At 42.0% G+C, this 23882-nt stretch overlaps 1 protein-coding gene and 1 long non-coding RNA gene across 2 annotated transcripts; both read right to left on the reverse strand.

Moving 5' to 3' along the window:
• Positions 1 to 1469: 1469 nt before the first annotated feature.
• On the reverse strand, positions 1470 to 23882 carry LOC103408883 (probable LRR receptor-like serine/threonine-protein kinase At1g07650). Its single transcript, XM_029103109.2, has 9 exons — positions 23216 to 23882; positions 22237 to 22463; positions 21820 to 22015; positions 21601 to 21732; positions 20991 to 21109; positions 20647 to 20857; positions 2636 to 2873; positions 2196 to 2346; positions 1470 to 1981 (listed from the first exon to the last, which is right to left on the reverse strand). The coding sequence occupies exons 1-9, from the start codon at positions 23880 to 23882 to the stop codon at positions 1646 to 1648; spliced, it is 2277 nt and encodes a 758-aa protein (XP_028958942.2). The 3' UTR covers positions 1470 to 1645.
• Positions 14983 to 19970, reverse strand: LOC139196564 (uncharacterized). Its single transcript, XR_011581622.1, has 3 exons — positions 19915 to 19970; positions 19605 to 19724; positions 14983 to 15066 (listed from the first exon to the last, which is right to left on the reverse strand). It is a non-coding gene; the product is annotated as an uncharacterized lncRNA (long non-coding RNA).

Consider the following 23882-nt stretch of genomic DNA (forward strand, 5'->3'; position numbering starts at 1 on the left):
AAAATCGGTCTTTCAATTTGCATCTACACACTATTGAATTTACATTAAGAATGGAGAAAATAATATTTAATAAACAACTAATTGAATCACATTATTGTTAGCCCATTGTGAGGCCAAGCCCACCTCCTAGATAATATCGTTTATTAAAAATAATAATAATCATTTGACAACTAATTTAATTACATTATTATGCGTGTGTGAAAGACTTTTTTTATAACTGATATTACAAACCTCTTAAAATATTTTGAACGTGTTTAAAAATAGAAAAAACAATATTTGATGAACAACTAATTTAATCATATTATTGCTAGCCTATTGCGATGTATCAATTTAAAAAATGTACATAAAGAATTATTATTAAAAAACATTGTTAAAATAATGAAAATACCTCTGCATTATTTAGTGCATTGTTTTGGACTGTTTTTAATTTTTTTTTTTGTTTTTAAAGCATTTTTGTTTAAATTTTTTTTATAAAACTTGTGATCTCAAAAAAAGATTGTTGGATTTATATATAAAGATACGTACAATATTATTGAGGTGTTTTATTCTTTTCGTTGGTGAAAATTGTTTTGGTGTTTTACTTCCTTTCCTCCCAATATTGACCATTTCTTTGGTTTACTTTTTGCATTTAACTTTTACGTGTCGTGTCGGCAACTAGATTAACCTTCTTTGACTGGAAAGTTCAAACCATGGAGAAAACCTTGTCTTTTGAAAAGTCATCAAAAGGAAATGTATAAAACAATATTGCGTCTATATTCAGTTCATGCATATGCATAGCAACTAATTACGAGGCGTTTGGTTACAGACAAATGTGTTTGGGACGAGCAGTGGCGGATCCGAAATTAACATTGGGAATTCCAAGGTTAAAGTAAGTTTTAAATAGAAACTGGGCGAAGCACGGAAAAGTATTTCAATTTATTAACCGAGTTATTTCGTCGAATATTTAGTAGGTTTGTTATCGTCAATCAAACTATATTGTAACAGATGTCGGTATATGTCGAAAAAATTCGATGAATGCTATAAAAAGAATTTATCGAGTACTTTCAACGTAACTTGTCGAATGTTGCCGAGATATGTTTTAGGTATTGCATCAACCACTTGGTGAAGATTACGTTCAAGTATTCCCTGTCCAATCTTCATTGGTTCCATGGCTTTCATCTCTTATGATTTTTTTTTTCTTTTCAACATCTTTTTTGTGGGTTGGTTTGAAAGAAGGATTTCATCTGATTATTTCCTATGCCTACTAGTTTTTATGAGAATTAGGAATGTGATTGTATAAATATTGGGATTTTGTAGTATATTTTGAATAGTTTCGTGATTGTAATTAATGTAATACCTAAAGGGTAATTATTTTACCTTCCTACTCTTAACAATTGGTGAGAAAACACCTCACAATTCACCCAATTCTCTCTACACCTTGCCACCGCATCTCTCTTTATGTAATTCTTCAGTTACAAAAATTAAGCTATTAAAAACCATCATGTATTTGATGTTACCCTCTTTTTATTGTACAAGCTTGTATAGCCGTGTAGTCTCGTGAAGTTGTGCTTTCATTTTGGTATGAGCACCTGCCTTCAACGGCGGAGCACCGGGCCACACTCTTCTTAATTTACCGTTGACAATCACGATCAACTGCATACATATCCTAGGCAGACGATGAGGTAGAGGCGGTCCATTTTGTATCGGATGAATAAAGTAAGCTTTGCGTGCTCTCTTCAGTAGTAGTATCAGGGTCCTCTGTGAAGTCCCTAAACCTCATCTCGTCACCATAAATACTCGGGTTTATCTTCACCTCGTGAACAAGAGTTTGGCCTTCAAGCATGCTCACTACTGCGGACATTGTAGGTCTTAGTGCCGGTGATGGATTGGCGCATAGTAGAGCTACCTTTATCATTCTCATTGCCTCTTCCTTATTGAACTCAGACCCCAACTTTCGATCCACCAGCTCCATCAGATTTCCTTTTTGTTGCAAAACAAGGGCCTGCGGCATTGAGCAGAAATGCAGAAGGAATGTTGAGAAGTTTAAAACATTTCAAGAAGAAAATGAAAAGCTATGTTTCTTAATTCTTCGGTTCTATTTTATAAATCAGGTGGAGCCAAACAATTTGCAGATATTGGAAAACCAGTCCTACGAAAAGCACCCTGGCTTCCTATATACTTTTTCCCATACAAAACGAATGAAACAAAGATCTTACCCAATCAAGAAGGCATACAAAATTCTCATTTGGACGATATTTGATGTTGTTTTTTCCAGATAAGAGTTCCAATGCAACGACCCCAAAACTGTAAACATCTGCTTTGTCACTTAAATAACCCCATAACGCATATTCTGGTGCCATATATCCTCTACACATTAAAACTTTTTGTTAGCATCCATAAAGATGTCATCTAAAGAATTTTTTGTACATTGATTATATTAAGTTCAATGATGTTTTGAAATGAAATTTTGCAATTAATACATCTACTAACAAAGTTTTTTTTTTTTTTGGTCATTAAAACGAAGATTGAGTTTTACCCAAAAAAAAGAAGAAAAGAAGATTGAGTTAAAAAGTCTTCATGTTATCTAAACTAAGAGAATAAAACGAGCAAAATAGAAACCACAATGAAAGAAAGAACAAAATGAAGGATTGCTCACATAGTTCCAGCGACTCTGGTGCTAATATGGGTGTTCTCCTCTTCGTTCAGCTTAGCCAAACCAAAGTCAGATATCTTAGGGTTAAGGTCCCGATCAAGCAGTATATTGGTTGTTTTGATGTCTCTATGAACAATTTTCAGGGTCGACTCCTCATGCAGGAAAGCCAGACCTCTTGCAATGCCAAGACATATTTTATGCCTCGTATTCCAGTCCAATTTCTTTAGGCCTTCCTCTGGGTCTGAAATTAATTGACACGCCCCGACCCTGATATTCCCCGAATACCAGGATAGACACGTGTTGGCCGACACCCGAGGGTGACGAAAGCCATTAATTGATACAAAAGCTAAGAATAAGAAATAAATACGGGTTATGAATTTAAAAACAATGAATTAACAATTTAGGAACGTGTTCAGAGCATACAACTAAACCTAGTCACTAACAAGAATTAAGATAAGATTGAATGAACAAAGGAGTGGGTCCTACCCCGTGAGGACTCGAAGATGCCACTGCGGAAGTGCCTTGATGCCGGGATTGTATGCCTTGATTCAAATTCCTGAATGGGGGCGCAAAACAAGGGTGAGTGGACCAAGTTTATATATATACATAATACGAAAACAGTTATGAACATACTAACCCCCACAGTTAATAATGAAAACTACTAGAATAATAAGTGATACGCTTTTCAGAAAACTCTAGCATGCCATAAAACAATTCGTATATCTTTCTGCAAATCAATCTCAGAAAATCATATCAGAAATTGTATCAGGAAGCATAACACAAGTTGTGCTGCTAGTGAGTGCACTGAATAATAATACTCCCGGCCCAATGCCTGCACCTCAGTCTCTGTGCCCGTAGCAAGAGATATCTCCCTCCCGGCCCAATGCCTGTCTCCGTGTCCCTCAGCCTTTCGCTAGGGATTATTTCTCCCGGCCTCAATGCCAACACCAGATCCTCGCCTCAGGCGGCATAGTGTTCACTAGGTACACACAAAACATAATTCATCTCTAAAATACAACTTCGTAGCATAAATTCATCGATCCTCTATACTACGAAGAGGTGTTCGAATGTCATTTGAAACACATTCTTAGCATCCTATCGTCATCGATCAGATAGTCTACCAGAATGAAGGTGTAGACATCGAAATTTCGTAAATAAATGTTGACCGATAAATCAAAGTGTCAACGCTTATGTGTTACATAAATTTCACACGTAGCGTGTGACTCAACGAAAATTGAAATGAGTTGGAAAAGTCATCAAATAGGACACGTGTCAACACCTGGCAGAAACGACTTATTTCATCTGGGATATTATATTCAAAATTAGGCATTGGAAAATTCTATAAATACAAGCCCATTTCATTCATTTAAGAAGGAATTCATATTACACCTTGAAGCTCTGAAGCTCTGAAACTCCGAAGCTCTCAAGCATCCAGGTTCCCGAAGAATCAAGAAAGGGTTCTTCGTTCTTCGTTCATCGTTCTTCCAAGATCAAGCCCCAACGGCCCTTTGGATCAATAATCATCCACCTTCAAGATCAAGCCCCGACGACCCTTGAAGAAAGCCTTCTTTGTTCTTCGTTCATCGTTCTTCCAAGATCAAGCCCCAACGGCCCTTTGGATCAACAATCATCCACCAATTCAAGATCAAGCCCCGACGGCCCTTGAAGAAAGCACCATCGTTCATTATCCGTTCATCCAAGATCAAGCCCCAACGGCCCTTTGGATCAACAATCATCCACCTTCAAGATCAAGCCCCGACGGCCCTTGAAGAAAGTGTTCTTCGTTCATCGTTCTTCCAAGATCAAGCCCCAACGGCCCTTTGGATCAACAAACGTCGACAAATCCACACATCCAACCGTTCTTCAAGATTAAGCCCAAAAGCACTTGAAGATCTGTTCATCATTGTTTCTTCAAGATCAAGCCCAAAAGCCCTTGAAGATCCACTCAAATCCACCTTCAAGATCAAGTCCACGGCCCTTGAAGAACGTTCATCCTTAGATCAAGCCCAACGGCCCTTTGGATCAACGAAATATCCACAAATCAACACCTTACGGAGATCGAATCAGAGGATCAAATTTGAGAGAGATTGTAACCCAAAATCATCAAATACAAAATATTTGTTTGTGCACGTCGTTCTTGTCTCTTTCGTTTCAGGAATTTTCCGTGTTCACAAATTGGCACGCTCGGTGGGACAATCTCTGCCTCTCATCTCTTTCTCAGTTCAAGAAATTCAAGGGCACTTCCAAAATTAATGGCATCAAGGAAGGCTCAAACTGTTCCCGCAACCGGCGCAAAGAACAAAAGCGTCCTCGTCGCAACTGGTGTCACTTTGGGCATCACGACTCGAAGCATGGCAAGAGCTACTTCTGCCGCCTCTTTCACCTCTGCATCAACTCTGCCAAGGGAACAAAAACACCCAAGGCACGAGCCTTTGATCACCTTAGCCTCACTAAGGGCACCAAGGGGGGAAAGCCCAAGGAAATACTCCGAATCCATGCTCTCCGATGCCGATTCAAGCGACAGTTCAGCCATGCAAGTCATGACCATTGGAGCAACTTCAATCGATGAGCAGCTGGCTCAAATGAATGAAGCAATCGCAAGGCTAACCCGAACTGTGGAAGAAAAAGACTTGCAAATTGCAGCACTAGTCAACCGATTGGAGGCACAAGACGGCGATAAACCCGACCCAGAGGATGATCCACTAAAGGGAGGAGCTGGCGGAGACGAAGAACCCCCGGTGAAGAAAATCGATGGGAAGCCGGAGCCAGACCAAGCAGCGGCACTCATGGGATCTCTTTCTATCCAGCAGCTGCAGGAGATGATCACCAACACCATCAAGGCACAGTACGAAGGGAGCTCACATACCTCCTTGTTCTACTCGAAGCCCTATTCCAAGAGGATTGATGCCCTAAAGATGCCAAGGGGTTATCAACCACCAAAGTTCATGCAATTTGATGGAAAGGGAAACCCGAAACAGCACGTTGCCCACTTCATTGAAACTTGCAACAACGCAGGAACCGAAGGGGACTACCTCGCCAAGCAGTTTGTGCGCTCGCTGAAAGGAAATGCCTTTGAGTGGTACACGGACCTAGAGCCTGAGTCCATCAACAGCTGGGAGCAATTAGAGCGGGAATTCCTCAACCGCTTCTACAGCACCCGCCGCACTGTGAGCATGCTAGAGCTAACGAGCACAAAGCAGTGGAAGGACGAGCCAGTCATTGACTACATCAACAGATGGCGCACTCTGAGCCTCGACTGTAAAGATAGGCTCTCGGAAACCTCTTCAATCGAGATGTGCATCCAAGGCATGCAATGGGGTTTGCAATACATCCTTCAAGGCATCAAACCACGGACATTCGAAGAGCTAGCCACCCGCGCCCATGACATGGAGTTGAGCATCGCCCATCATGGGAAGAAAGAACCGATCGCCGACTACAAGAACGACAAAGTTCTTGGGACAAAGGGGGAAAAGGCTGCATGGAAACCCACCAAGGAAGCGATGACGGTCAACACAGCTCCCGTCAAAATATCCACACGAGGCAAGGCGATTCAAACCGAAGCTTTTCGTGATCAAGAGATGCGTAGACGCACTTTGAAGGAGCTTGAGGAGAAGACTTATCCATTCCCCGACTCTGATGTGGTTGCCATGCTAGATGACCTGTTAGACAAGAAGGTGATCAGTTTGCCTGAGTGCAGACGGCCGGAAGAGATGAATCGTACCGACAGTCCAAGATACTGTCAATTCCACCGCTTCATCAGTCATCCGACAGAAAAATGTTTCGTGCTGAAAGATCTCATCATGAAGTTGGCTCAGAAAGGAATCATCGAGCTAGATCTTGACGAAGTGGCGAAGTCAAACTATACCACCTTCACTTCTGGCTCTTCCGACTCAAAGTTTTCACCTCAACCGCTGGGGGCATCGTCCAAGACAAGCAAAATTGAAGGATGGACTCAAGTCACTCCTAAGAAATTGCACAAGAAGCATACGTCTCCTCCACAAGTCCGCCAATCGGAAAGGGGGCAAAACAGCTCTTGTCAACCTTCAAAGCAACATGAACGTGTTGAAGATGATGAAATTGCGACACAAAGATCGTCCGTTGCCATCACGATGGGCGACTTCTTGCCCGAAGACTTCTTCAATCACGCAGTCAAAGCTCCTTGCTATGAAAATTGTGAGGAACGCCTCTCCCGGATTGCTTGACAAAATCAACAAATTCTCCTCGCCCGCATGAGTCTAAACTGCATGGCACAACGCTCCTGGTCTGCACGAGCATAAAAGGCGACACCAACGCTCCTTGCCTGCACGAGCTGAAACTGCAACACGGCACCAAATGCTCCTTGTTCGCACGAGCCTAAACTGCATGGCACAACGCTCCTTGCCTGCACGAGCTGAAACTGCAACACGGCACCAAATGCTCCTTGTCTGCATGAGTTGAAACTGCGAACGACACCAACGCTCCTTGCCTGCACGAGCTGAAACTGCAACACGGCACCAAATGCTCCTTGTTCGCACGAGCCTAAACTGCACGAACCAAAGCTCCTCGCCTGCAAGAGCCTAAACTGCAAGACACAAAGCTCCTCGCCTGCACGAGCCAAAACTGCGTGGCATCAATGCTCCTGGTCTGCACGAGCATAAAAGGCAACACCAACGCTCCTTGCCTGCACGAGCTGAAACTGCAACACGGCACCAAATGCTCCTTGCCTGCACGAGCTGAAACTGCAACACGGCACCAAATGCTCCTTGTCTGCACAAGCTGAAACTGCAAACGACACCAACACTCCTTGCCTGCATGAGTTAAAACTGCAAACGGCACAAAAAAAAATACCAAAAACATGTATGTATTTGAACTACGTTACGACTTGATCTCTTCTTTGGAGGGGTACGTAGGCAGCTTGAATATTCAAAATTTCGAGTTCAGTCACATCAAAATATAAATAAATGTTTTATTAAAGAAAATGATGAATACATATGTTTATGTATTTACAAAAAAAAAAAAAAAAAAAAAAAAAAAAAAGAGACATATGTTATTAATGTATTATTATATATATATATATATATATATAATGGTGGGCTAGATTGTTGAGAATGAAGCCAAAACCGTGAACCCAATCCACTCAACTTGCAGCTTGCCTCAGGCCTGTCCCTTCAAAACATGGGTCACAGCCCATTCTTCTAGCCCAAGCTCTCCTTTAAATCCACCGGGCTCTCCGCCCCAATTCCTTTGGTTCCTCCGATCCAACTCTCCGATCGCGTTCTCTCCTCTGTCGATTCGCCTCCGGGTTGTGGAGATCGGAGAAGGGAGACGGCGGCATGGCGAGTAGAGTAGACCACGAGTACGACTACCTGTTCCGATTTCTCCCATAGGCGGTTCAGTTCAAATTTCCACATACATCGCCGATATCTCAAATCCTACGACCTCCGGCGCACGATAGCACCCACTACAAAACCCTTACTCTCCTCAATCCCTCTGAACCAGTGCCAGCTCTCAGATCGGTGATAGTCTACGCACCGGCGCAGTTTACTACCGAATTGTGGATCTAGACCGGACCGATCCAGATCCGCACACGATTGCAGTCGTATCGATGGAAGAGGACGGCGAGATCCAGTCACCGGCGTCGGGAGGAAGTCGATCACCAGCGTCGACGAGGCAGAACGGTCGGATTACGGTGACGGTGGCGGTGCCGCCGGCGCAGGTTCCAGCGTCGAACCGACCCACGACCTGGACCTCATCAATTGGAATGCTCAAAAGACTCTAAACCGTAGCCTTGTACACATCTCTGCTATCCGGTTCAATCCCTGAAGAAATTGGAAACTACAGCGAGCTGCAGAACCAGTACTCCATCACCAGTCCAATCCCAAAGCGAATTGGAGAGCTCGGAAAACTTCAAGAGTCTGTTGCTGTGGCAGAACAGCTTGGTTGGTTCAATCCCAAGTGAGCTTGGAAGCTGCAGGGAGGTCACAGTCACGGATTTCTCCGAAAATCTTCTGGCAGGCCAGATACCGAAAAGTTTTGGTGAGCTTTCAAATCTTCAAGAGCTTCAGTTTGAGTGTCAATCAGTTATCAGCTTACAGGCAACATTCCTGAGAGTCTCTCATACTGTCAGAATCTTCAGGGTCTTGATCTTCCTTACAACAACCTATTTGGTTCAATACCAAGAAATGTTTTCGGATTGCAAAATCTCACCAAGCTGCTGCTGCTTTCCAATGATTTATCTGGCTTTATACCGCCGGATATAGGAAACTGCACGAACCTGTACAGGTTAAGGTTGAATAATAACCGGCTTTCAGGTACTGTTCCATTGGAGATTGGCAACTTGAAGAGCTTAAATTTTGTTGATTTGAGCAACAACCGCCTCGTTGGAGAAATCCCTCCATCGATATCAGGATGTCAGAACCTCGAGTATCTTGATCACCATTCAAATGGGATCACCGGCTCTGTTCCTGGCACTCTGCCTAAAAGCCTGCAGTTTGTTGACATCTCTGACAATAGGCTCACCGGCCAGCTTCCTCACAGCATTGGATCATTAACCGAATTGACAAAACTCAATCTCGAGAAGAATCAGCTCTCTGGAAGCATCCCTGCTGAGATCCTTTCTTGCAATAAGCCCCAACCGCTACACATGGTGCGCACACCCGGAACAAGTGGACCTCTACGCCAGTTGCATGACCTCCCCAAGACACCATCTCCTCCATCGCCGAGGTCGTCCCTACCTTGCTCCTGGGTTATCACACATTGAGCCAGGTGGTCTCTCATTCCACGACGGATTCAACACACTCCACAACCTGCAAGGTGATGTTGTTGCTGCAGATGTCATTGAATTCAGCCAACAGCGTGATACTGTTGACGGGACGACTACAATGGTTACCGCGAAACTGGCCAGAGGGAGGAACTTTCCGATGGGGTCGCAGCACTAGCAACGTCAGAACTTGAACTTGGCGCCGAAGGACTCCGATGAAGGCGACCTGATCTTTTCTCAAAGAAACACCGGACTCTCTCCCTCTCTCCTTCCACCGCAGCACCTGGCCCCCTCGACTTCGTCCTTCCCTGCAAGTTCCTCCAGGCTCCTCATCTCCACAGCCACGTGTCACTCCAGGAACCTCCTCCTCCGTCTCTTGCCTCGCAGCTGCCAATGACTTCAACAACCGCCGTCAAACGACTAGCCGGTCGTGAAGCTCGAAGCACCATCTTCTCCGTCCTCCTTGCTCCGCTCCCTGCAAATTCCTCTACCCACCATCCTAATTTATACAGAAAGAAATACAATTAAAAAAAAAAAAAAAAAAGGTGGTGGTGCATCTGGCACCACGTGAAAAAAAAGAGGAATGGTGGATCAAAGATGGGGTACAGCCCATGGCAGATCAAAAGTTTCTGGTGGTGCATGGGCACCATGTGCAGAAAGAAAAAAAAAATTGTAAAAAAAATAAAAAAATAAATAATAATAATAAATTAAAAAAAAATGATGGAACTTGGTGCATCCAGCACCAAAAAAAGGAAAAAAAAAAAAAATCAAATCAAATCAAATCAAATTTACAACAGGGGATATTCAAGGACGATCAGGTGGCGCCTCACAACTCGGCAGAGCTCCAGGAAGAGAAGGCGTCGGAGGTTGGCTGTTTGAAGCCTCAGCAGTCGGTACAGCCCCAGAAGACGAAGGCAAATGCTGCTGGAACAAACCCACAAACCTCCGATGATCAAGTAAAATCTGACCATCAGATTCCTGCATCTGGTCAATTTTCCTTTTCATGTTGGTGGCATAGTTGTGTGCAAGCTTGTGCAGCTGTTTATTCTCATGCTTGAGCCCCCTAATCTCCTGTTTGAGACTCATCACTTCAGCCGCCAACGATTCAACTTGACGGGTTCGAGCAAATAGGCGTTGGGCCATGTTGGACACAGAACCCGCACACTGCACACTAAGGGCCAGAGACTCCTTAACAGCCAACTCATCAGACCGCCTGGAAAGTAGTCTGTTATCTTTGGGAGTGACAAGGTTCCGGGCCACCACCGCAGCGGTCATATCATTCTTCATCACCGAATCCCCAACGGTAAGAGGACCAGTAGGGGATATGAAGGTTGGGCGCCATATGTTATCTGGAGAAGACGGGACTACCTCTTCACCAAGGTTCAAATCAAAACGACGGTCGGAGGGTCCAGACATTTTCAAAGTGTTGAAGGAAGAAGAGATCGGACAAATCAAGATCTTAGAAGTACAAGAGGGGAGTTTTCACAAGCGAAAATTCAAGTGTGTTTTGAAACGAACTGCATGCCTCTATAAAAATCAGCACTCGACGGGATTTCAGAGATCGAAGAGGCGAGCTCAGAATTCGAAGAGGCCATTCAAAAATCGAAGAGGCAAGCATCTTGCTTTTCCAGACGTGTCGGCACCCGTCACGCGCAAACTCAGCTTTGTGGAAATCACGAGTAATTTGTCGATGCGCCAATCCCAGATATCGAAGAGGCGCCAGTCTTTTTCAGTCGAGTCATCACCTGTCATATGCACACTCAACTTTGCGCAAATCACGGGCAATTTGTCGAAGATTTTCAGTGAAGGAGAAAGCACGTGAAATTTTACTGTTCAATCACGCGTTAGTTGCCAACACGAGTGAAAGAATAGTACCTCTACAGGTATTAAAGAACTTCCTATAAACTGTCCACCTTCACCCTACATAGTAAGGCAGACATACATAACATTTCTTCATCTCCAAAAATGCTTTCCCAACGAAACCTCTCGAGTCATTCAGTGTTCCTTATTCCTTGGGGTACCTCTGCAAGCCAATGACTCCAAGGCAAAAGTATCTCATATCACCAGGGTAGAAAGCAAGAGTATCTCATATCATGCGTTCTCCCTGTCCTTTCCTTTGTCCTTGTTCTTACCTACAAAGACAAGGATAAAGAAAACAATATGCCGGAACTTCCACTCAAACTCGGGTAAGGAACCGACTGCTTGGAACCCTTCCCTGATTGCCTACCTAGCACTGCTCTCGAGTACTCGTTTCGCACTGCTGCTGTACTTCCAAAGAAGCTGCCACATCTGCCTGGAGAACAGATAAGGCAAGTGAAAATGATACCTTGCAGCATGTGGAGACAAAGTGCAGAAGGAACAAGCAGAGAAGAATGTGGTCTGCACAGTCAACTCAGCAGAAGGAGTCCGAACTGAGGAACTCGAGAAGCTGCCACATCTGCCTGAAGAAACAAGCAGAGAAGAATGCAGCATGCACAGCCAACTCGGCAGAAAGAGTCTGAGATGAAGAACTCGTTTTGACCCTCAAATTCTTGGGTCGACTTACTAAGCGTTGTGGGCTGCACGTGCCGATTCACCACCCTTGAATCGAATCCTTAAAGATCAAGTCACCAACTGGAAGAAAAGCCCATCAATCTTGAAGATCATACCGTTGACCAAACTGCTCAGGTGTGAATTAGAAAGATTGAACAAAGAAATAGGTTGTCACCTTCACCTCGTGCCTGCTTGCCATGTGTTCAAGTCAACCTTCAAGAATCAAGCCTCAACGGCCCTTGAAGAAGTTTCCGGCCAAATTCAAGATTAAGCCTCGACGGCACTTGAGGAAATCACAAGTCCGATTCAAGATCAAGTGTCTACCACCCTTGAATCAAAACCTAGTTCAAGAATAAGCTGTGGAAAATCAACAATTGGAGGAATCCATAAAATCCTCAAACCCAGTTCAAGATCAAAGCTGTGGAAAGTCAACAAGCACAACAAAATACGTGTCGATTCACCCACTACCAAAGCCAAAGATCATCTACCACATGAAGCTCCTTGTGGTCCAATTTCAACCTTCAAGATCAAGCCTCGACGACCCTTGAAGAAATTTCAAACAACAATTCAAGATCAAGCCTCAACGGCCCTTGAAGAAATCTCAAGCCTAATTCAAGATCAAGCCTCAACGGCCCTTGAAGAAATCTCAAGCCTAATTCAAGATCAAGCCTCAACGGCCCTTGAAGAAATCTCCAGCCCAATTCAAGATTAAGCCTCGACGGCCCTTGGATCGACATCTACAGTAAGGGACTTCAAAACGCATCTCCTACACGTGACAAGCACATGTATACGACGTGCCTTGAAGTGGGGGCATTTGTAGACATCGAAATTTCGTAAATAAATGTTGACCGATAAATCAAAGTGTCAACGCTTATGTGTTACATAAATTTCACACGTAGCGTGTGACTCAACGAAAATTGAAATGAGTTGGAAAAGTCATCAAATAGGACACGTGTCAACACCTGGCAGAAACGACTTATTTCATCTGGGATATTATATTCAAAATTAGGCATTGGAAAATTCTATAAATACAAGCCCATTTCATTCATTTAAGAAGGAATTCATATTACACCTTGAAGCTCTGAAGCTCTGAAACTCCGAAGCTCTCAAGCATCCAGGTTCCCGAAGAATCAAGAAAGGGTTCTTCGTTCTTCGTTCATCGTTCTTCCAAGATCAAGCCTCGACGGCCCTTGGATCAACAATCATCCACCTTCAAGATCAAGCCCCGACGACCCTTGAAGAAAGCCTTCTTTGTTCTTCGTTCATCGTTCTTCCAAGATCAAGCCCCAACGGCCCTTTGGATCAATAATCATCCACCTTCAAGATCAAGCCCCGACGACCCTTGAAGAAAGCCTTCTTTGTTCTTCGTTCATCGTTCTTCCAAGATCAAGCCCCAACGGCCCTTTGGATCAACAATCATCCACCAATTCAAGATCAAGCCCCGACGGCCCTTGAAGAAAGCACCATCGTTCATTATCCGTTCATCCAAGATCAAGCCCCAACGGCCCTTTGGATCAACAATCATCCACCTTCAAGATCAAGCCCCGACGGCCCTTGAAGAAAGTGTTCTTCGTTCATCGTTCTTCCAAGATCAAGCCCCAACGGCCCTTTGGATCAACAAACGTCGACAAATCCACACATCCAACCGTTCTTCAAGATTAAGCCCAAAAGCACTTGAAGATCTGTTCATCATTGTTTCTTCAAGATCAAGCCCAAAAGCCCTTGAAGATCCACTCAAATCCACCTTCAAGATCAAGTCCACGGCCCTTGAAGAACGTTCATCCTTAGATCAAGCCCAACGGCCCTTTGGATCAACGAAATATCCACAAATCAACACCTTACGGAGATCGAATCAGAGGATCAAATTTGAGAGAGATTGTAACCCAAAATCATCAAATACAAAATATTTGTTTGTGCACGTCGTTCTTGTCTCTTTCGTTTCAGGAATTTTCCGTGTTCACAGAAGGTTCTATAGAAAATACGATATAATGAAAATAATTGAAAACATATATATATAATCACGTATAATCAAATCATCATGCTTCCTGTAAAATATTCCTCAAATCAATCAATCTGTAAGGCATGCTATTAAATTATGCAATTCTATCAATAAAACATGCACTTTTCGAAGGTGGTCCACTCACAGATACTCCGAAGCAGCAGAATTGTGCGGAAAATGGTTAAGAAAGTCTCCACTAGCAACTTCACATAAGCACGAAAATGTACAATTTGATCAAACTACCCAAACGATAGAATTTTAGGAAATGGAAATGGGTTTTGGGTTTGGGTAGGTTAGGAACAAGAGGGAGTTTTGGGCTTAAGCCTAAACCCATACTTATACACACACGGCACACACACCATACACACATACATATATATATACATATATAAACACGCACACACTCCGACGCATGCACACATACACACACTTGCACAACATATCCATACACACATGTACATATGCACGGACACACACATACACATATGCACTGCACCACACACACTTGCATATATATATATATATATACACACACACACACACATACACACGGCATGCATAAGCATGCGCTGCGCACACATATTTGCATTTATATAAATACATATATAAACACGCACACACACACAGCATGCATTAGCATGCGCTGCACCCACACATGCACATATATAGATATATATAAATATATATATATATATACATACATATATAAACACACACACACGCACAGTATACATACACACACAGCATGCACCGTACCACACACACACCCAGTTCGCACACACACACACACCTGCACCACGTACACACTGCACAAACACACACTCACGAACTCGCCGGAGTTCGTCGTCGGAACCGGACATGCATGCACAAGGGATGGCAAGAGTTAGGGCTTGAATAAAGGGTTCTAAAACTTCACAAATATACCTAAGAACTCACCTAGACGCACTGCAGCAGGTTTTGGGAAGAGATGGACCTCGAACTTGTCGGAGTTCGTCGTCGGAGCTAGATTATTGACACAGAGAAAAACTGAGATCAAAACCCTTGAGTTTTGTCATAAAACCAACATGCATAACCCAGAAATTTGAAGAAGGTGTTGGAAGCTAACCAGCTCCTGGAGTCGGGGAGTCGAAGGCAGCAAGATACTCCCGAGCAAAAGGATGTCATCTGCATCGAAGAAGAAGAAAGAAAATGAAGGGTTCTAGTCTCCAACGGCTAGTTTTGTTTTAAATGTTTGTGTAAGTGTGTGAGTGACAAGTGTACACTCCAGATTAAATCATTTAACCCCAAAATGAAGGGTTAGGATGTAATCTGGAGTAGTAAGGCTTAATGGTTGTTAAAGCCTCTTGTCAATCACCTTTTGTAGAAAGTATGGGTGATGGAAATGCACCATACTCTTGTGTAAAAATCACTCTACTTATTCAATTAAGTCTGCTGCATTATTTGCACAGCAGAAACCAATCTCCAAGTTCCTTCCTTTCAATTTCTCTACTATCCTACCCAAGAAACCGATTCAAACACTCAATCAAAACACAAAACAAACAAACTTTATCATGGCCTCAGAGCTTTGTTATTGATCTTACAACTTTCGGGGCGTAATCTGTGCAAGATAAGATCTTTGGGAGCACCAACGTAGTGTCTTCTATAACAATAATCAACAAACAATTCTGGAAATGAAAGGATCCAGCAGTAGCAGTGAGCTAAAAGCTCCAGTCTTTGATGGGGAGAATTATGATTTTTGGAGAATAAGAATGACAACCATTTTCAAATCCTATGATCTATGGGATATGGTTCAACATGGGTATGAACTACCTGAGATGGAGATCGATGCCCTAGAGGAGGATCTCACAGAAACACAACTCAAAACACTGAAGCAGAATCGGATGGAGGATGCTAGAGCACTTGGAATCATTCAAGGTGCTGTCTCAGACACCATTTTTCCGAGGATAGCAAATGAAGAGACTGCAAAGGGAGCTTGGGAAGTTTTACAGCAAGAATACAGAGGAGACACCAAAGTTAGAAAGGTAAAACTTCAGTCCCTTAGAAGAGATTTTGAGTATACAAGAATGAGGGAAAATGAGCTGTTAAAAGACTACTTCACTAGGCTGTTTGATGTTGTAAACAAGATGAAAACATATGGTGAGGAACTGCCTAATGAAAGAATTGTCCAAAAACTGTTGATTAGTTTGACTAAACCCTATGATTCAATAGTGAGTGTCATAGAAGAAACCAAAGACACTGAAACTCTCAGTGTACAAGAGGTGATGGCATCCTTAAGAGCTTTTGATCAAAGGCTCGAGAGGCATGCTGACTCTGCACCTGAGAAAGCCTTTCAAACACTCAATGTTGGATCTAGTAGTCAAGCCAGTGCAAGTAATCAGAAACCACAGTGGAAGGGCAAAAGCAAGAAATGGGAAGGAAAAGGGTATCACAACTCAAGACCTAACCAAGGCAGCAACACCAATGTAGGTCCAAGAACCAAGCAACAATGTAAGCACTGTGATAAATTCCACCTTGGAGAGTGTTGGTTCAAGGACAAGCCTAGATGCCACAAATGCAATAGGTTTGGGCACATTATGAAGGACTGCAGATCAAAGAATGTGCAACAAGTAAACTGTGCAAATCAAGTGGAAGAAGAAGCAAATGTGTTCTGTGCTTTCAATGCAAAAATGGAGAGAAACAATGAAGTGTGGTACATTGACAGTGGCTGCAGCAACCACATGACTGCACATGAGTCTTTACTTATTGACATCGACACAAACTTCACTGGAAAAGTGAAAATGGGTGATGGAAACATTGTCAAAGCCACTGGAAGAGGAACTCTGGTTATCAACACCAAGAAAGGAAGAAGATGTATAAGGGAGGTGATGCTAGTACCTGGATTGGATGAGAATCTACTTAGTGTGGGTCAAATGATGGAGCATGGCTATTTCCTACTCTTTGGGGGAACTGTGGTTGAGATCTATGATGACAGATCTCTATCAAACTTGGTGACCAAAGTGGAAGTGAAAAACAGAAGCTTTCCACTTGTACTGAAGTACTTAGAAGAAGTGGCAAAGAAAGCAAGTGTGACAAGTTCTATGAAACTATGGCACAAGAGACTTGGTCATTTAAACATGACAAGCTTACAAAATCTGCAAAAGGATGAAATGGTGCAAGGTATACCAAAAATGAATCAATGTAATGAAATCTGTGAAGGGTGTGTGTTTGGCAAGCATCACAGAGATTCATTTGAAGCTGGAAAGGCTTGGAGGGCAACAAAGCCACTCGAATTGATTCACTCAGATGTGTGTGGACCAATGAGAACAACAACAATCAGTGGAAACAGGTATTTCCTAACCTTCATTGATGATTATTCACGGATGTGTTGGGTGTATTTCATGAGGTTCAAGTCTGAGGTATTCACAATATTCAAGAAGTTTAAGGCAATGGTGGAATTGCAAAGTGGATACCAAATCAAAAGACTAAGAAGTGATAGGGGTGGTGAGTACACCTCACATGAGTTCAATGTATTCTGTGAAGATGTAGGGTTGGAGAAGCAACTCACTGTGGCATATTCACCACAACAGAATGGGATTGCAGAAAGGAAGAATAGGACTATAGTCGAAATGGCTAAGTCTATGATGCATGAGAAGAACATGCCTTATAAATTTTGGGGTGAAGCTGTGAACACCTCAGTGTATCTATTGAATAGGTGTCCTACTAAGGCATTGGAGAAGAAGACTCCATTTGAAGTGTTCAGTGGAAGGAAGCCTTCTGTGAAGCATCTGAGAGTGTTTGGCTCAGTATGCTACAATCTCATCCCTCATCAACTAAGGCACAAGTTGGAGAAATCAAGTAACAAGGGTGTTTTTGTAGGCTATGGTACCAGTGAGAAAGGATACAGAGTTTATAATGTATTGACTCAAAAGATAATCCTATCAAGGGATGTTATCTTTGACGAAGACTCAATGTGGAACTGGGATACAATGGTAGAGGAAAAGGACAGTGTCTCTCTACAAATTGACCTAAACAAAAGGCAAACAAGGGAGCCTATAGAGACCTCAGTTCAAGAAGAAGTCACAGATAATGGTGACATACAAGGGACCCCACAGCAAGCTACTATGAGTCCACAATCAAGTCAATCACAGACAACAACTCCTAGTTCAACTCCAGTAAGATTGAGAAATCTGGATGAGATTTATGCTACATGTAATTACTGTGTAGTAGAACCAGAAACGTATGAAGAAGCTGAGAAAGACAAAGCTTGGAAGAAAGCAATGAAGGAAGAGCTTGAAATGATAGAAAAGAATGACACTTGGGAACTTGTAAATCGACCAAGTGAGAAGCCTGTGATTGGTGTAAAATGGGTGTACAAAGTGAAGCTAAATCTAGATGGTTCTGTGCAAAAGAACAAGGCCAGGTTAGTGGCCAAAGGTTACTCACAGAAACCTGGTGTAGATTTCAATGAAACCTTTGCTCCAGTAGCAAGGTTAGACACCATAAAGACCTTGATAGCACTAACAGCCAAGAAGGGTTGGAAGCTGCATCAATTGGATGTTAAATCTGCATTTCTAAATGGAGTGCTAGAGGAGGAAGTGTTTGTGGAACAACCTCAAGGGTTCACAAATCAAGAGTTTCCAGAAAAAGTGTACAAGTTAAGGAAGGCTCTTTATGGCCTAAAACAAGCTCCAAGAGCTTGGTACAGTGAGATTGATTCATATTTCATTGAGAAAGGATTTCAGAAAAGTCCTAGTGAAGCTACACTCTACACCAAGACAGAAAGCAACAACAGGACACTCATTGTCTCAATCTATGTGGATGATGTTGTCTACACTGGAAATGATGCTGCAATGATGGAAGAGTTCAAGGAAGAAATGATGAAGAGGTACGAGATGACTGACCTAGGCCTCTTGCATCATTTTCTTGGCATTGGGGTAATTCAAAAAGCAAGTAGCATCTTTATTCATCAAAAGAAGTATGCTGAAACTTTGCTTGAAAAGTTTGGTTTGAAGGGTTGCAAACCAGTTTCTACACCCTTAATTGCAAATGAGAAGCTCAAGAAGGAGGATGGAAGTGAACCTGCAGATGCTAGTCTCTATAAAAGCATTGTTGGCAGTCTATTGTATCTAACTGCAACAAGGCCGGATCTAATGTTCTCAGCAAGCCTACTTTCTAGGTTTATGCAGAATCCTAGCAAGATACATATGGGCACAGCTAAGAGAGTGCTAAGATATGTACAAGGAACTCTTGATTATGGGATCAAATATGAGATGGGAAAGTCATCTATTCTAATTGGATTCTGTGACAGTGACTGGGGTGGCAGTGAGGATGATAGTAGAAGCACATCGGGCTATGCTTTCACTTTCGGATCAGGGGTTTTTTCATGGGCCTCTGTGAAGCAACAAAGTGTTGCACTGTCCACAGCCGAGGCAGAGTATGTGAGTGCATCAGAAGCTACATCTCAAGCTATTTGGCTAAGGTTCATACTTAAAGATTTTGGCGAATTGCAAGTTGAAGCCACACCACTTCTGTGTGACAACACCTCTGCAATTGCCATGACTAAAAACCCAGTATTTCATCAGAGAACAAAACACATCAAGAGAAGATATCATTTCATCAGAGAAGCATTGCAAGACAACACAATCAAGCTAATCTATTGCAGCACAGAAGATCAGATCGCAGACATATTCACAAAAGCACTACCGAAGAAGAGATTCAATTACCTGAGGGGTTTGCTCGGATTGACTCCCAGAAGCAGTTTAGAAGGGAGTGTTGGAAGCTAACCAGCTCCTGGAGTCGGGGAGTCGAAGGCAGCAAGATACTCCCGAGCAAAAGGATGTCATCTGCATCGAAGAAGAAGAAAGAAAATGAAGGGTTCTAGTCTCCAATGGCTAGTTTTGTTTTAAATGTTTGTGTAAGTGTGTGAGTGACAAGTGTACACTCCAGATTAAATCATTTAACCCCAAAATGAAGGGTTAGGATGTAATCTGGAGTAGTAAGGCTTAATGGTTGTTAAAGCCTCTTGTCAATCACCTTTTGTAGAAAGTATGGGTGATGGAAATGCACCATACTCTTGTGTAAAAATCACTCTACTTATTCAATTAAGTCTGCTGCATTATTTGCACAGCAGAAACCAATCTCCAAGTTCCTTCCTTTCAATTTCTCTACTATCCTACCCAAGAAACCGATTCAAACACTCAATCAAAACACAAAACAAACAAACTTTATCAGAAGGAACACAATCCTCACCTGGGTTCGAGTTTTAGAGCTTTGAAGCTCTCGGCTTCAATGGCAGAAAAACCCACGGTGATCATATGGCGCATGCAAGGGTACCATTGAGTTCGTTAGGTCTCAAGGATTTCAAATATATGGTTTTTGGGGTTTGATTTGTGAGGGAAGTGAGGTGAAAGCTAGAGAGAAGCTCTCGGAGCTTAGAGAGTGTGAGAAAGAGAGAGAAGAAACTGAAAAAAAATAAACAAAAGAGAAAGGTTCTGTGATGGGGAGTGTTTCGGGAATAGAGGGAAGAAGGGAGAGATATGAGAGCTGCCACATGGCAGTCTAAGAGAGACAACATTTCTAGATCAAGGGTTAGGATTAAAAGAGAATAAGGGACTAAAGTGATAGAAAACAAATATGTTCTAGGGGAAAATAGAAATAGAATGAAAATATGGGGGTGGGGTTTAACATTAATAGATAACTTAAAGAGTATTCATGAAACTAATTATAACATACAGAAGTACCGGAGTTCCAAATTGTCCAACTTACCAAACAAAACATGGGAAAGGCTATTGTTCTCCATATATTCGTATACCAGAAATAACTGATTTCCTTCGATGCAGCATCCATACAATTTCACAAGATTTGGGTGTTGTAAGGCAGAAATCATGCCTATTTCATTCACAAATTCACGATTTCCTTGCTTTGATTTTGAAGAAAGTTGCTTAACTGCAATAAAAGTGCCATCTAATAATTCGCCCTGCAGTTTGAAATGTAATACATTTGAGGAACATAGGTCAACCATAATACTCTCAACTGTGATAAACCAAAGCATTTAAGACAAAAGAAAAGTTCTTGCAAGTATAGGGAAACAAAAAGGAGCTATGGAATACCTTGTAAACAACTCCAAAGCCACCTTCCCCAAGCTTGTTTGCAGCATCGAAGTTATTAGTTGCAGCTTTAAGTTGCTTGAATTTAAAGAAACCAGTTTGCAGGTCTAATCCCATGAGATCTGTTCGTGTTGAAAGGTTAACATATTGAATCGTTCAGAATCGAGAGGGCAAGTGAATAACTAGAGGTAGAATAAAAGTTGAATTGCATGTATAACAAGTTTACAACAAGGGCCGGCATTAAACCCCTATTAAATTTTTGCATACTGATGAACTGTCAAATTATCAGATATTGTTCATGCATGATTTGATGATGAAATTACGTTAGTAGATGAAGTTAGAACTGGGATTAACTTTAAGTTAGAATTGTAAATGGAAACATTAAAGGCTAAGGATTTGAGTGAATTAAATAAAAATTAGTAACCCTAGGAAAAGGGATCAAGGTTCATCCATGCAGCTAACTTTCGTTGATAAGTTCTCTTTCATGATTCAGCATACTGATAGTGCACCAGTGTAAAGCCCTTATGAAAATTCATACTCTAGCAAGCAGAAACACGAATAACTTTTCAACTTTTCTAAATAAAATAAATGACCTATATGGTATTGTCTGTACCTTGTTCCCTGGTTGTCCTGCCTCGGAAACAGCCTTTCAACCAAAGAATGCCCAAAATTACGAAAAGAAGGAATAACGCTGAAACAACTCCAATCACAATGAATTTCTTCCTTTCGCTAGGCGGCTTGAAATCTAGAAGAAGAGTCAAGAATAGTGACTATGAGAGAACAATAAATTTCTACAGGATTGTATAAAGCGAACTTAAACGTTGCTACTTACCAGACTGCACTGAGATAGCTGATATCAGAGAACCATATATTCCTCTTGTTGGAACATTTGTTGTCCCTTTCCCAGCCCACTGAAAGCGGATTTCTAAAGTCTTGACGCTAACAACTGCTGTAAATACCTCAACTGCTTCCTTATCAACCCCTTGTGCTTTCTTTTCAATATCAAAATCCTCCAAAACCAGTTTTTCCTGCAATAAATAATTTACTCGGTCAAGTAGAAAAATAAGAAAGACGGGAAGCGGTTAAGAAAAATTGTGAATAAAGTATGAGGTGTTGTGGATCGCTGCTTAAGCTATGTGAGTAAAAAGACAAGGAAAAGAGTGAAAATTATCCAAATGGTTAAAACTAAAAGTGATAAAAATATAAAATGTTTACTATTCCAGAGCCAAAAAGCACTGCAAATGACTACCTGGATATAAACGTTAAAAATTCGTCTTCCAACACCATAATAAGACCTGTTGTCTCTGAGAACTATTTCCGCAAAGTGAAGTTTCACAGTGTAATTTCCATATGCTAAGCAACGAGCATAATATGTGAGTGAAAGAGGAGACAGTCGTGCAGTTTTGTACAATTCAGAGTTGTTCATTCTGAGTATCGAAATATTATTAGCGATATAGTCTTTGCCATAGGTCTCAACTGTAAGTTTGTGAGTGTCAAGGAGAACGACTTCTGTTTCTCACTCTAACCCATGTTTCGGTTATGGGTTATCACGTGGAGAAGATTAAGCTATTACTTGGCTGAGATTAAGAGTCCTAATATGCAACTATTATTGGTAAACCTTATCACGTTTTGACAAAGAATTCAACATCAAGTAGGACTATTGTGAAACCCTAATAATATCCGGGTATCAGTTGATAGGCCTGATATCAAGGATGATTGGCTATATATTAGGAGGTCCCTGCACTCACAGCAATTATTCCATTACGTGCGAACCCTATTCTAGCAGGAACTTTAGGCTGCTGAGTGTAGAAGATCTCTTTTCATCCTTCTGCAGAAATGTCGAGTTCTTCCTCAGGTAAGCACTCACTTCTCTCATGTATGCATGTTCATATATGTATGTGGTTCTATACATGCAGTCAGTTATACTCTTACATGTGGTATCAGAGCCTGCAAGGTATTCGTAATGTGAATTGAACAGCCAGTATCAAACCACCAACTAAAAGGAGGAACATAAATCAAGTTGGACTCGAAACAAACAAAAACATTTATTTCATTACCTTTCTTAACCAGCCAGTTTTTAAAACCAGTGCAATCTTTCCTTAGATGGCCGACTTCTTTGCAGAAATAACAAGGCTTAGGAGCTTCAGTTGTGACTTTAAATTTTTGAGATCGTTTAAGAGGGTTAGTATTTTTAAAAGAAGAAAAGGTTGAATTTTTCTTCTGCTTACCAGCAGTCATAGATGACTGATCAACAGCCACATGTTTGCCCTTTGCATTGTGAACAAAGTTCACAGTCTCCATTTTATCAGTTGACAGCCTCAACTCTTCCTGTGCACACATGGAAATTAAGTCATCAATATCCCAGGTTGCTTTCTGAGTGTTGTACGACACCTTTAGCTGGCCATACTGTGCAGGCAAGGAATTCAGTGCCATATGCACCAAAAACTGGTCTGTCAATGGATGCTCCAGTTCTTTCAGCTTTTGTGCGATGTCTGACATTTTCAGAATGTGTTCTCTCACACTCCCAACACCGTCGAACTTCATGGATGTCAATTTCGTGAGAAAATTTCCAGTTTCAGCTTTTTCAGATTTCTTGAACTTGTTCCCTATGGCGTCAAAGAATGTTTTTGCACTGTCACTCTTTGGAATGCCACCTTTCACGCTGCTTGTCATGGACCTTCTCATAATCATAAGGGCCATCCTGTTTGCCTTCTCCCATTGAGCAGACTTCGACTTTTGTTCTGCTGTGCTTTCAACAGTCAGTGCAGCAGGCTTGTCCTCCCTTAGAGCCAAGTCAAAATCCATCATGCCAAGGGCTATCTCCAAGTCCTCTTTCCATTTCTTGTAATTGGAACCCGTTAGGGTTTCAATGTTAGAGAAGTTAAGAGAAGTCAT

This window comes from Malus domestica, chromosome 05 (genome assembly GCF_042453785.1).
Source record: "Malus domestica chromosome 05, GDT2T_hap1".
In the NCBI taxonomy this organism is placed as follows: Eukaryota; Viridiplantae; Streptophyta; class Magnoliopsida; order Rosales; family Rosaceae; genus Malus; species Malus domestica.